At 38.4% G+C, this 12,470-nt stretch overlaps 1 protein-coding gene and 1 long non-coding RNA gene across 2 annotated transcripts in view; one reads left to right on the top strand and one right to left on the bottom strand.

Moving 5' to 3' along the window:
• LOC128011479 (probable phospholipid-transporting ATPase IIA) overlaps positions 1-9,926 on the top strand; it is a 52,355-nt gene extending 42,429 nt beyond the window's left edge. The window contains exons 27-29 of the mRNA XM_052593939.1: positions 3,480-3,683; positions 7,961-8,153; positions 9,337-9,926. Coding sequence (XP_052449899.1) covers positions 3,480-3,683; positions 7,961-8,097 — 341 coding nt within the window. The 3' untranslated portion in view covers positions 8,098-8,153; positions 9,337-9,926. The remainder of the gene's footprint in view (positions 1-3,479; positions 3,684-7,960; positions 8,154-9,336) is intronic.
• LOC128011481 (uncharacterized) lies at positions 76-11,742 on the bottom strand. Its single transcript, XR_008182569.1, has 2 exons — positions 10,438-11,742; positions 76-1,096 (listed from the first exon to the last, which is right to left on the bottom strand). It is a non-coding gene; the product is annotated as an uncharacterized LOC128011481 (long non-coding RNA).
• Positions 11,743-12,470: the final 728 nt, after the last annotated feature.

Here is a 12,470-nt window from a genome sequence, read left to right as displayed (position 1 = left end):
CGGCCAATGAGAGAGACGCGGCCGCTAGGAGAAGCCGCCGCCCCTCGCGCCCCGGACCTGGGAGGGGATCGCGTGCGGCCGCCGGACTCCGCCCCTTGCCTGGACCCTTCCTCGGTGAACACTGCCCGACCCACACAAACCCCGCAGCACAACGAGGACACCAGATTCCCTGTTATTTTGGACACTTTCCCCCTTTGGCCACTTTTATTCCCTTTGTTTTATGATTTCTGTTAATAAAAGCCTCTCCGAGGCCTGACGCCACGCCCACTGTGTCTGTCTTGTGCTCCTCCCGTGACACTGGTGGAGAATGCGGGCAGGCGGAGCCTAGACAGCGCAGTTGGGAAACGTCTGGTGACGTCACCCCCCTCTCGCTTGCAAACGTTCGTGAGAACCCAGACTGGGACGGAGGAAAACTGGGGACAGCCTCCCAGCCACACAAGGGGTAAGTGACTTTTCCATTGTCATTTTACCCTGTGGTTGGTTGAGGCTGTCACTAAAACCCGGTTTCTCTGTCCCTGTTCTGGTGCGCTGCGAGAGGGAGGACCGCCCGGAGAGGAAGCCCCGCCCACTCCGACCGTTTGGAGCCTGGTTGAGGATGGTAGCACTCCCGTGTGGGTGGCGCCCTGGGGACGGGGATGTCGCTTGGGAGGGGGAATGTGACGAGTCAGCTGCCTCCTCCCTGATTGTCACCGGCACCCCGTCCTAAATCGCCGCCCTTCACCAGGCTCCCGACTGGAGTGGGTGTGTGAGAGGAGGGGCGCTGGACGAGTCAGGGCTGGCGGCGTGTGATGGGGCACACCTGAAGGAAGTGGAGCCTCATTACCGCCGCTGTTTAAAAGCCCAACGCGCCTCTCCTCAGGAGACCGGTCTCTTCCCCGTGCATGCACGCTGGTGTCCTCGTGGGTCCAGGAAGGGAGCGTTGAGGGACTCCCGCGCCACCAAGACGTGAGCTGCCGGACCCGCGATCCGGAGGAGAACCGCACCCGTTTACACGGCCGACGGGCCAGGATGCCGGGCCGTCCATCCCCTACCAGCGCCGCGGCCAATGAGAGAGACGCGGCCGCTAGGAGAAGCCGCCGCCCCTCGCGCCCCGGACCTGGGAGGGGATCGCGTGCGGCCGCCGGACTCCGCCCCTTGCCTGGACCCTTCCTCGGTGAACACTGCCCGACCCACACAAACCCCGCAGCACAACGAGGACACCAGATTCCCTGTTATTTTGGACACTTTCCCCCTTTGGCCACTTTTATTCCCTTTGTTTTATGATTTCTGTTAATAAAAGCCTCTCCGAGGCCTGACGCCACGCCCACTGTGTCTGTCTTGTGCTCCTCCCGTGACAATATATATATATAATATTTATAGTACATATCCATTGTACATATTATTTCAGAAATTGCATTAGAGTGTTTACTATGCATATTTATTAGTGCATTTCAAATGCTTCATCATTATTTATCGCATCCAAAGTTAACATTTTTGTTTACATAATATATGTGTGTGTACAGTTTATTTATTATGTGTGTGTGTGTGTGTGTGTGTGTGTGTATATATATATATATATATATATATATATATATACAAAAATACAGTATATTTTGACAGTATTTACATGTATGTATTTATATTCATGTAATTTATATTATATATATATATATATATATATATATATATATATATATATATATATATATATATATATATATATATATATATACAGTAAATATATATATATAAACGAGACAAATTTCTCTTGAATTTACAGTATTCGTGCATGTGTGTATTGATATATACTTAGTAAGTAACACAGTACGAATATATATTACGTAAATGAAAACTTTTATTTTGAATGCGATTTAATCGTTTGAAAGCACTAATATTGTACAATATTGTATAATAGTGTAAAAATGTATATTTAGTTTTTGTTGACCAGGGATTTAGTCTATGTATTTAAAATATGTCTAAGCAGTGCATATGGATATAGATACATGTATATTTAACTTTTTAGTAATATAATTTATCATGTATAATTAGGGCCTAACCCACTAAGGCGCAGGGCCCTAATAATCCCCTATGAATTTTATTTATTTATTTATTTATTTTTTACTATCCGGGGCTTTTTAGAGGCCTTAACATGCTTAAACACTTGAAAATTGGCACACACGTTGGAATCTGCAGTCATAAAAGGTCACCGCAGAGGCATAGGCTCCGCCCAACAGGAAGTTGGCTATTCAGTATTGTCTAAAAAGTACATGCTCTTGAATTTGATATACTCCTCCTAGGATTTCCAACCGATGGCCACCAAACTTGGTCAGCATGACCTCGAGACATTGGGGATGCTAAATTTGATATCTCGAACGGTTTGGCCATGGCAAGGCAACAAAATTATGGCGAGAAATGAGAAACAGGGAGTGTCTTATAACTGTCTGATTTTGATGGAACTACAGTGGCTTGTTCACTGTATGAGTTCACTATTATGAATGAAAGTTATAGCACCACCAACTGGCTGCAGGAAGTGTGTCATTTTCAAAATGTTTTGAATTGATCATCTTATTTTTACTTGATTTGCTTCAAATTTCATCAGAATAATGTCAAAGCACGGCAGATGCAAAACTGGGAAAGCATACTGTAAATACTGTTACCATCGCAATGCATCTAACATTTGTTTCCTGTGTTTTTGAGGCAGATAACATGCTTAGAATTTTATGAAACTCGACACACATCAGTATTAATCATAGTTAGACACTGACAAAAGCTCAGTAATGGGTGTGGAGGAAGCGCTCTATAGCGCCACCTTTTGACAAAACTGAGGGGGTTAGTTTTTTCTACAGTCACTAAAATCGGAACATATATTGTTCTCATCAAGCCGGACAACTTTCTAATTTACAGTCATTAGCTACGACCAACAGGAAACCGGCTATTTTGATTCGAATGTGAAGTTTTGGAAAAATGTGGCTATGAATAAATGCACACTAATCCTAAGAAAATCACCGAATTCAAATCAAAATATAAAGTAGTACATAAAAAAATGGGAAGGGGGAAATTATGATTATAAAATATAATTGTGTAACGTAATGATTAGTGCTGTCAAACGATTAATCGCATCCAAAATAAACATTTTTGTTTACATTATGTATGTGCGCTGTGTATATTTATTATGTACTGTAGATATAAATACACACACATGCATGTATATATTTCAGAAAATCTTTTATTTTTGTATATTCAATATATTTATTTATAATATTAATTATGTGACTAGAAATATAGACATAATTCCAAAATATATCCTGTGTGTGTATTTATATTATATACATATTAAATATACACAGAACACACACATATATTATTATTATTTTGTATGCGATTAATCGCGATGAATCGTTTGCCAGCACTGGTAATGATAAAGGTTTAATGGCATGACAGCACACTGCCACAGGTCTCTTCATCATCTTAAATATCTGTGTGTTGTGACGTCTCTTCAGGTAGCATCATCATGTACGGGGCTCTGCTGCTGTTCGAGTCGGAGTTTGTGCACATCGTGGCGATCTCGTTCACGTCTCTGATCCTGACGGAGCTGCTGATGGTGGCGCTGACCGTGCAGACGTGGCACTGGCTGATGATCGTAGCTGAACTCCTCAGTCTGGCCTGCTACATCGCATCCCTCGTCTTCTTACACGAGTTCATTGGTCAGTCTGCATTATACACACACGCCTCACAGATTCAGAGATTTTTTTGTTTTGTATTGAAATTAATTTGTTTTAGATTTAATTTATCTTAATTGTTAAATATACAACAATACAATTTTGTTTGGTTGGTAGTTTTTCTTATTTTATTTTTTTATTACAGCTCAAAAATATTCAGTCACAGATGTTCCTTTTTGTGAATGCATTTGTAAATAATAATACATTTTATGTAAAAAAAAAAAATCTGCTAAATGTAAACGATTAGGAAAAGATTTGTCTTGAAATAAAATATATTAAATCTTAATTCTATTTAATCAATAGTTTTAGCACATTTTATTTAATAATGCATATAAAAATATGCATTTTTACATAAATTGGAAATCAAATATAGCAATATGCTAAATAATATTATAATGAATATTATTTAAATAATATAGCAGTTTACTAGTTTTATTAGTTGTAATTGTTTGTAAAATGTAAGAAATGTAATAATAATAATAATAATAATATAATGCACAATAATTTTATCCCAGAAAATTTTCTTATCGTCGTTTTTTTTTTTAATTTTTTTTTTTTAAAGGAGGTTTTTTTTTTCATATATCATTTGCCTAAAAACAAAATAAGACAAGAATTTTCAGAATTTTCAGCCTGGTTTTGTTCAGATTTCTCTTCCAGTAATGTATTCAGATAACTCGTAGTAAAAATATTTGCAGTTTTTAATGTAATCAGTCAACTAGGGAAGTATAGTTTTTTTTACTCCTAACACATTACTGACATGGTCTTGTGGTGTGATAATTTTTTTTTAATTTTGTTGGTGTCCTCTTCTTGTCATTTTAGTGGCACTATATATTTCATCTATGCTCTCTGCTCATGTTTTTGCTCCTGCTTTATATCCTATTATCGTCATTAAATCCTGTTGTTATTGAACGATCTTGACGTCAGTATTTGGGGCGTGCAGGTAAAGAATGTGGCCACATTCCACACAACCATTCCTGTGTTCCTCAGAGAGAGTTTGGTGTGAATCTCTTAAAGGTGCGGGACTCACTGAGTCAGCGTTCCAGCGCTGCTGTGGCCGCTCCTGTCCCGTCTGCTGTGTTTGCAGCGAGAGGGAAATACCACGAGCCTGCTCTCATTTCCTGCTGCGCTGATGCTACTCTGCCAAGGCCACTGTGTTTATCAGAGCGCTCCTCCATTTCAACAGTGCACTCTTTCTTAAAGAAAAACCAATCGAGGATTCACATATTTACATTATTGTAGTTTTATTCCAGCAGATTTCATAAAAGAGCAGCTTCTCTACTAACAACAATCTGAGGTCATACTCACATGCAATGTGTTAATAAATGAATCCGTAAATTGAATTAGTTCATTTCGATGATTCCTTTGAATGAACTGGTTAAAAAAATAATAATAATTCACGCGTCCCTGCAGAGACAACTTTGAGTTTTAATAGTGATATTCAGAATAATATTATAATTGGTTATTTAATTGTTTTAGTTTTATATAGTTTAATTTGTAGTAATTAGCATAACATGATCTACTGTTATTTTTAGCACTTTTTATAAAATGGTGAATATTATTATTATATATATTTTTTTACTTTAAAATAAATTATTGAAAAATATTTTGAAATACTTTTTAGTATTCCTTCTTTTAAAATAAAATAGAGCAGTATGCAAAATAATAGTATAATTGGTTATTTATTTTATTTAGTTTTATATTTATATTTGTATTATATAATATAAATTGATCTGCTTAATTGTTTTAGCAATAACATTTTGTTTGGGGTTTTGTTGGTTTGTTTTTGTTACACTCAGCTTAGAAATATTTTTTACCAGAAGTTTGAGTGTGCATATATATATAAAATAATAAATATTACATTGGAAAAAATGTAAACTATTAGAAAAATATTTATTATAAAATAAAATCTTAATTTTAATATTTTATCAATTGCTTTAACACTTTTTTAAACAAAATAATGCATGTAAAAATTTACATTTTTAAATATAAATTAATATATAGCCAATAAAATATAAATACATTTTAACTATGTGAAACAATAATATAATAATGGTTATGTAAATATTTTAACAGTTTTCTAGTTTTATTGGTAGTATTTGTTTGTAAAATTGTAATTATTTTTAGAAATAGTTTTCTTTTTTGTGGCAGCACTTTATATAAAATAATGAATTACATTAAATTTTTTTTAATGAATTTAAAATTTTATTACAAATATATTTTTATATTCATTGTAGATTTGTAAAAAATGTTTTACTATACTTAAAAAAAAAAAAAACGTTATCCAGCCTAATAGTTATCCGAAAAAATATTTATTATAAAATTTTTCATTTTAATATTTTAGCAAATAATTTTTTTATGTAAAATACTGCATATAAATTTTTTATTTTTTATATAAATTAAAATATAGCAAATAGAATATTTTAGAAAATGTTAATAGTAAAATGTTAATAATAAAATAATGGGTATTTTAAATATTTTTTTAATATTTTTTTTTTATGGCAGCACTTATATAATATAATATAAAATAATTAATTTTACATTTTTAAATTAAAGTAAAATTTGATAAATATTTTTGTATTAATTTTAGAATTTTAAAATATGTATTCCTAAATTTACATGAGATCCTTAGAAAAAAAATCCTTATCCAACCTAATCCTTATCCAAATAATAATAATAATAATAGAAGCATCATGGAAGTGAATTGGTAGAAAGGTGTGTAGTAGACCTTTAGTAGATGCCTTTATCAAAGAAAACCTTACATTTCGTTGTTAATTCATCAAACACGTTCAACACAGCTGGTTTCCTTCTGCCCACCAACGTCACTTGGAGAGCCGGCTCTTGGATCTGGTGCAGAGAAGATGATGGATCCATGATGGTGGAGATGACTTGTGTCCGTCTCAGGCTCACGTTCACGCGCGAGAACAAGACTTCTTTGAGTCGTGTTGATGAGGCGTCCAGCGGTGTGTGGCACCTGACCACACTAAACAATCCCACAACACGTTTGATCCCAGTCTGACCTGACTCTGGTCTTCTCAGAGCATTTCACAAGCGCTGGCTTGGTGTCCTTCCCTGCATTTCTGGGAATAAAGGATGAAAAAAGAGCTTATTGAGCAAGGTTTTGCATTTCGTGAACAAGAATTCAACAAAAGCCTTGATGGGAAACTATTACATGAGTGCACAACTTAGACATGAAACAGACCAGACTTTATAAATATCACAAATGCCACTGGATAAATCAACATCGATTATAATAATGAGGGTTTTTTGAGCAGCGAAGCAGCATATCAGAATGATTTGTGAAGGATCATGTGACGCTGAAGACTGGAGGAATCATGCTGGAAATTCAGCTTTGTTTGAAATTGTTTTACAGTTTTAAATTGCAATAATATTTCACTGTTTTATTGATTTTTAATCAAATAATTGCAGTTTGATGAACATAACAGACTTTCCAAAAAACATTAAAACATCTTACCCACCCAGAAATGTGCGTGTGCATGTCAAACGACATTTCAATTTATTTATTTTTTCTTTTTTGCTTAAGAGTTTAACTGAAAATAATTATAAACTAACAATTTATAATTAAATGTATAAATGATGTTGCCATTTGCACAACTTTACCCTGATAGTTGAAAGTCCCTCACATGTAGAAAAGAAAATATTATATATTTTGAGTTTTAGTAATTATTATTATTAATATTTTTCTATGTCTTTATAGTTTTTATTACTTGTTATTATATTGTATTAATTGTATTCATTTCAGTTATAGTCGTTTTATCAACTTCGCTTTGGGAACTAGCTGAAATAAGTCAAGTAACATTTTAGTTTAGTGAAGTTAAATAGCCCTGGTCTGAAATACTTGATACCACAAACTTTTTTTCTTTTTTTTCTTGATTTTTTCCTCTCACCCCAAATAAATAAATAACAAATTAGTGAAAATGTGTCAATTTTGTGTCAAGATATTGAGACAAGGTTAAGAAATCGTCACCGTTGTGAGAGATTCATGTCACTTAGCTTTTTGAAATAATATCTTTTAAAAGATTTGATCCCACTAATCTACCAGACTTATTCAGACTTCTCCAAATACTCCAAACTGATCCAAATCTTCATCACATGACTAATCAGAATCTCCTCTCTTATTCCCAGAACCTGCGTAAAGCCCAGCCAATCAGATTAGAGCGTGCCAGATCGAGAAACTCTTGCCAGTGGAGAGTGTGTGTGATTGAGTCCAGCACTAACAGCATTTTGATCTGTGTCCCTGACAGATGTGTATTTCATCACCACGCTGTCGTTTGTGTGGAAGGTGACGGCCATCACTCTGGTCAGCTGTCTGCCGCTCTACATCCTCAAATACCTGCGCCGGCGCTTCTCGCCTCCCAGCTACTCCAAACTGACCTCCTGAGCCCTTCACCGCCTCCTCCAGCCGCTCAGACGAGCCCAACACTGCGGGACCGTCAGGTTTGATTCAGCCCCATGCTAAAATAACACGTCTGACGCTGCATCTGTTTTGGTCAGTTGGCTAGTTTTGTCCGTCTGGTTAGAACGGACGCTTGTGTGATGTGAAGTCCAGACGCTCTGAATCACTTAATTTCTCCAGCGTTTAGCTTTCGGTGAATCACTGTCCCCTGAGGAAGACTAAACACGCTGCTTAGCTTTGGGAATCGTCCATCAGACGACAGGGAAGATTTTCCATGAGATTTCATAATCTAATGCTATTACTCGATTTTCGACTTCAGTTTTGTGGTGCGTTTGTATTGTAATGTGAAAAGAAAAAAATTGCACAAAGGGGGAAAAGGGAAATTGGAGTTTAACTTATTTTATGGTGTTTTCGGGACCTTTTTATTTATTTTCAAAACTACTGAATATGCTGATACGTGTGACTTGATCAGGTTAAAAACAGAACAGAATGCATCTGTTGTACAACCAAAAATGATTAAAAAACGAACACTAATACTGGTGACACTTTATAATAAGGCCCCGTTAGTTAATGATAGTTAATGCATTAACACACAATAACTAACAGTCATTACTATTAAACAATACTTCACTGAAATTTTGTAGCATGATTTTAATTTATTATAATATATATATATATATATATATATATATAACATTAACAAAGATGGATTAATTGATTTATACTTTGTGTTAATTTATACATTTATTAATACTTTTAATATTATTGAAAACAATACATACATATATATATATATATATATATATATATATATATATATATATATATATATATATATAAAATATGATCATTGATTAAATTATATTAATTTTTTTTTTTTTATAGAACTGTTCATTGTTTGTTCATGTCAGCTCAGGTCCAATTATATTTGGTAGATCATTTGATTTTAATAATATAACAATTAAATGTAATAAGTATTAGTAAATGTGGAAATTAGCATTAAGATTAACAAATGCAGAAGAAATATTTGTAATCGTTAGTTCGTGTTAACTGAAGAGCTTAACTAATGTTAACAAATGGAAGCTTATTGTAAAGTGTTACCGAATTATTATTATTAATATATGTGTGATTGTTGGAAAGGGTGTTCAGATTGTTCCTGTGCTAGTTTGAGTGTGTGATTGATTGGACACAGCAATGCTAACCCTCCTCCGCTGCTCACTGCAGGGTTTTTGAATAAAGGGACGCTACAGTGCCATAAAGACCCAGAGTTATTTCCACATCGCGCGTCTGTGTGTGTCCACTCATGCGGTGACCTCTGACGCTTCTTCAGACTGCTCTCAATCACCGGTTTACAGAGCCAAACCCCATGAGTCTGCACCAAACCTTCTAATCTTGTCCTCGAGGTGTCCTGAAAAGTCTCTGTAAATGATGCCGACTGTGACGTGCTCTTAACATTGTGTCTGTGTTTTCTGTGACTGTGCCATACTCTCTCTCACCTTCACACACTTTATTCTGTGGAACTGACACTTCTATTGCATGGATCAGAGTTTGTGCGGATTGTGATGTGGACTTAGACTTAGAGCGAATGCCGTGATCTTCACCTGACTACCTTCTTGTGTTTTGTTTATATGAAAGTTTTTAGTTTTTTTTCGGTTGGTAATGTAATCTGCTGAATTGTAAATAACAAAAAAAAGGGTCTTATTTATTAATTTGTTTTATTTGTGTTGGAATTTGCACTCTAATACTTGCAGAACAAAAAAGGGACGAGTGTGTCTCAGGATGAGGTGTTTAAAATAAAAATCTTTTCTTAACCACTTCTTTGCCTGTTTCTTAATACTGTATAAATAAATAAATAAATAAATAAATATATATATATATATATATAATGTGACGAGTCAGCTGCCTCCTCCCTGATTGTCACCGGCACCCCGTCCTAAATCGCCGCCCTTCACCAGGCTCCCGACTGGAGTGGGTGTGAGAGGAGGGGCGCTGGACGAGTCAGGGCTGGCGGCGTGTGATGGGGCACACCTGAAGGAAGTGGAGCCTCATTACCGCCGCTGGTTAAAAGCCCAACGCGCCTCTCCTCAGGAGACCGGTCTCTTCCCCGTGCATGCACACTGGTGTCCTCGTGGGTCCAGGAAGGGTGCGTTGAGGGACTCCCGCGCCACCAAGACGTGAGCTGCCGGACCCGCGATCCGGAAGGGAACCGCACCCGTATACACGGCCGACGGGCCAGGATGCCGGGCCGTCCATCCCCTACCAGCGCCGCGGCCAACGAGAGAGACGCGGCCGCTAGGAGAAGCCGCCGCCCCTCGCGCCCCGGACCAAGGAGGGGAGCGCGTGCGGCCGCCGGACTCCGCCCCTTGCCTGGACCCTTCCTTGATGAACACTGCCCGACCTACACAAATCCCGCAGCACGACGAGGGCACCAGATTCCCTGTTATTTTGGACACTTTCCCCCTTTGGCCACTTTTATGCCCTGTGTTATTTTATGATTTCTGTTAATAAAAGCCTCTCCGAGGCCTGACGCCACGCCCACTGTGTCTGTCTTGTGCTCCTCCCGTGACACTGGTGGAGAATGCGGGCAAGGCGGAGCCTAGACAGCGCAGTTGGGAAACATCTGGTGACGTCACTCCCTCTCGCTTGCAAACGTTCATGAGAACCCGGACTGGGACGGAGGAAAACTGGGGACAGCCTCCCAGCCACAAAAAGGGTAAGTGACTTCTGTTATTGTCATTTTACCCTGTGGTTGGTTGAGGCTGTCACTAAAACCCGGTTTCTCTGTCCCTGTTCCGGTGCGCTGCGAGAGGGAGGACCGCCCGGAGAGGAATCCCCGCCCACTCCGACCGTTTGGAGCCTGGTTGAGGATGGTAGCACTCCCGTGTGGGCGGCGCCCTGATGACGGGGATGTCGCTTGGGAGGGGGAATGTGACGAGTCAGCTGCCTCCTCCCTGATTGTCACCGGCACCCCGTCCTAAATCGCCGCCCTTCACCAGGCTCCCGACTGGAGTGGGTGTGAGAGGAGGGGCGCTGGACGAGTCAGGGCTGGCGGCGTGTGATGGGGCACACCTGAAGGAAGTGGAGCCTCATTACCGCCGCTGGTTAAAAGCCCAACGCGCCTCTCCTCAGGAGACCGGTCTCTTCCCCGTGCATGCACACTGGTGTCCTCGTGGGTCCAGGAAGGGTGCGTTGAGGGACTCCCGCGCCACCAAGACGTGAGCTGCCGGACCCGCGATCCGGAAGGGAACCGCACCCGTATACACGGCCGACGGGCCAGGATGCCGGGCCGTCCATCCCCTACCAGCGCCGCGGCCAACGAGAGAGACGCGGCCGCTAGGAGAAGCCGCCGCCCCTCGCGCCCCGGACCAAGGAGGGGAGCGCGTGCGGCCGCCGGACTCCGCCCCTTGCCTGGACCCTTCCTTGATGAACACTGCCCGACCTACACAAATCCCGCAGCACGACGAGGGCACCAGATTCCCTGTTATTTTGGACACTTTCCCCCTTTGGCCACTTTTATGCCCTGTGTTATTTTATGATTTCTGTTAATAAAAGCCTCTCCGAGGCCTGACGCCACGCCCACTGTGTCTGTCTTGTGCTCCTCCCGTGACAATATATATATATATATATATATATATATATATATATATATGCTATAATTCAGAAATGTGTGGGTCAATAAGATTTTTTTATGTTTTTGAAAGAAACCTCTTTTGCTCACCAAGGCTGCTTTTATTTGATTAAAAATACAATAAAAACAGTAAAATTGTAAAATATTATTACAATTTAATATAACTAATTTCTATTTGAATATGTGTTAAAATGTAATTTATTCCTGTGACGCAAAGCTGAATTTTCAGCTTCATTCATCCAGTCTTCAGTGTCACATATTTCTGTTCATCAATGTGCGGCTTCGTATTTTTGTGGAAATTATTATTTTTTTGTTTCAGGATCCATTGATAAATAGAAAGTTCAAAGAACATTTATTGGAAATAGAAATATTTATAACATTATAGATGTTTTACTGTCATTTTAATTATTTTTATGTGTCCTTGACAACTTAAAATATTAACTGTTAAATATTAACCTCAAAGTTTCAACAGTAATGTGTATTTGTAAAGTTTATTTATTTTCTTTATTTTATGGCAGCTATCCAGATTGCAATACCAGAATATTTACTGTTATTAATAGCATGTAAAACAGCACGACATTATAACATGTTTCAACCATTATTCATATGCTAATATAATAGTAGTATGCTATTCTGAACACAGCCTTTGTGTTTTATACAAATTATCACGTTTCACCAGAAGGGGGCGTCTCAAAAATTACACTCATCACCGCACCGCTATTTAATAAAT

The sequence above is a fragment of the Carassius gibelio genome, chromosome B23, assembly GCF_023724105.1.
Source record: "Carassius gibelio isolate Cgi1373 ecotype wild population from Czech Republic chromosome B23, carGib1.2-hapl.c, whole genome shotgun sequence".
NCBI classification, from domain to species: Eukaryota; Metazoa; Chordata; class Actinopteri; order Cypriniformes; family Cyprinidae; genus Carassius; species Carassius gibelio.
The sequence above is the reverse complement of the archived record's forward strand: the minus strand, read 5'-3'. Positions and strand labels throughout refer to the sequence as shown.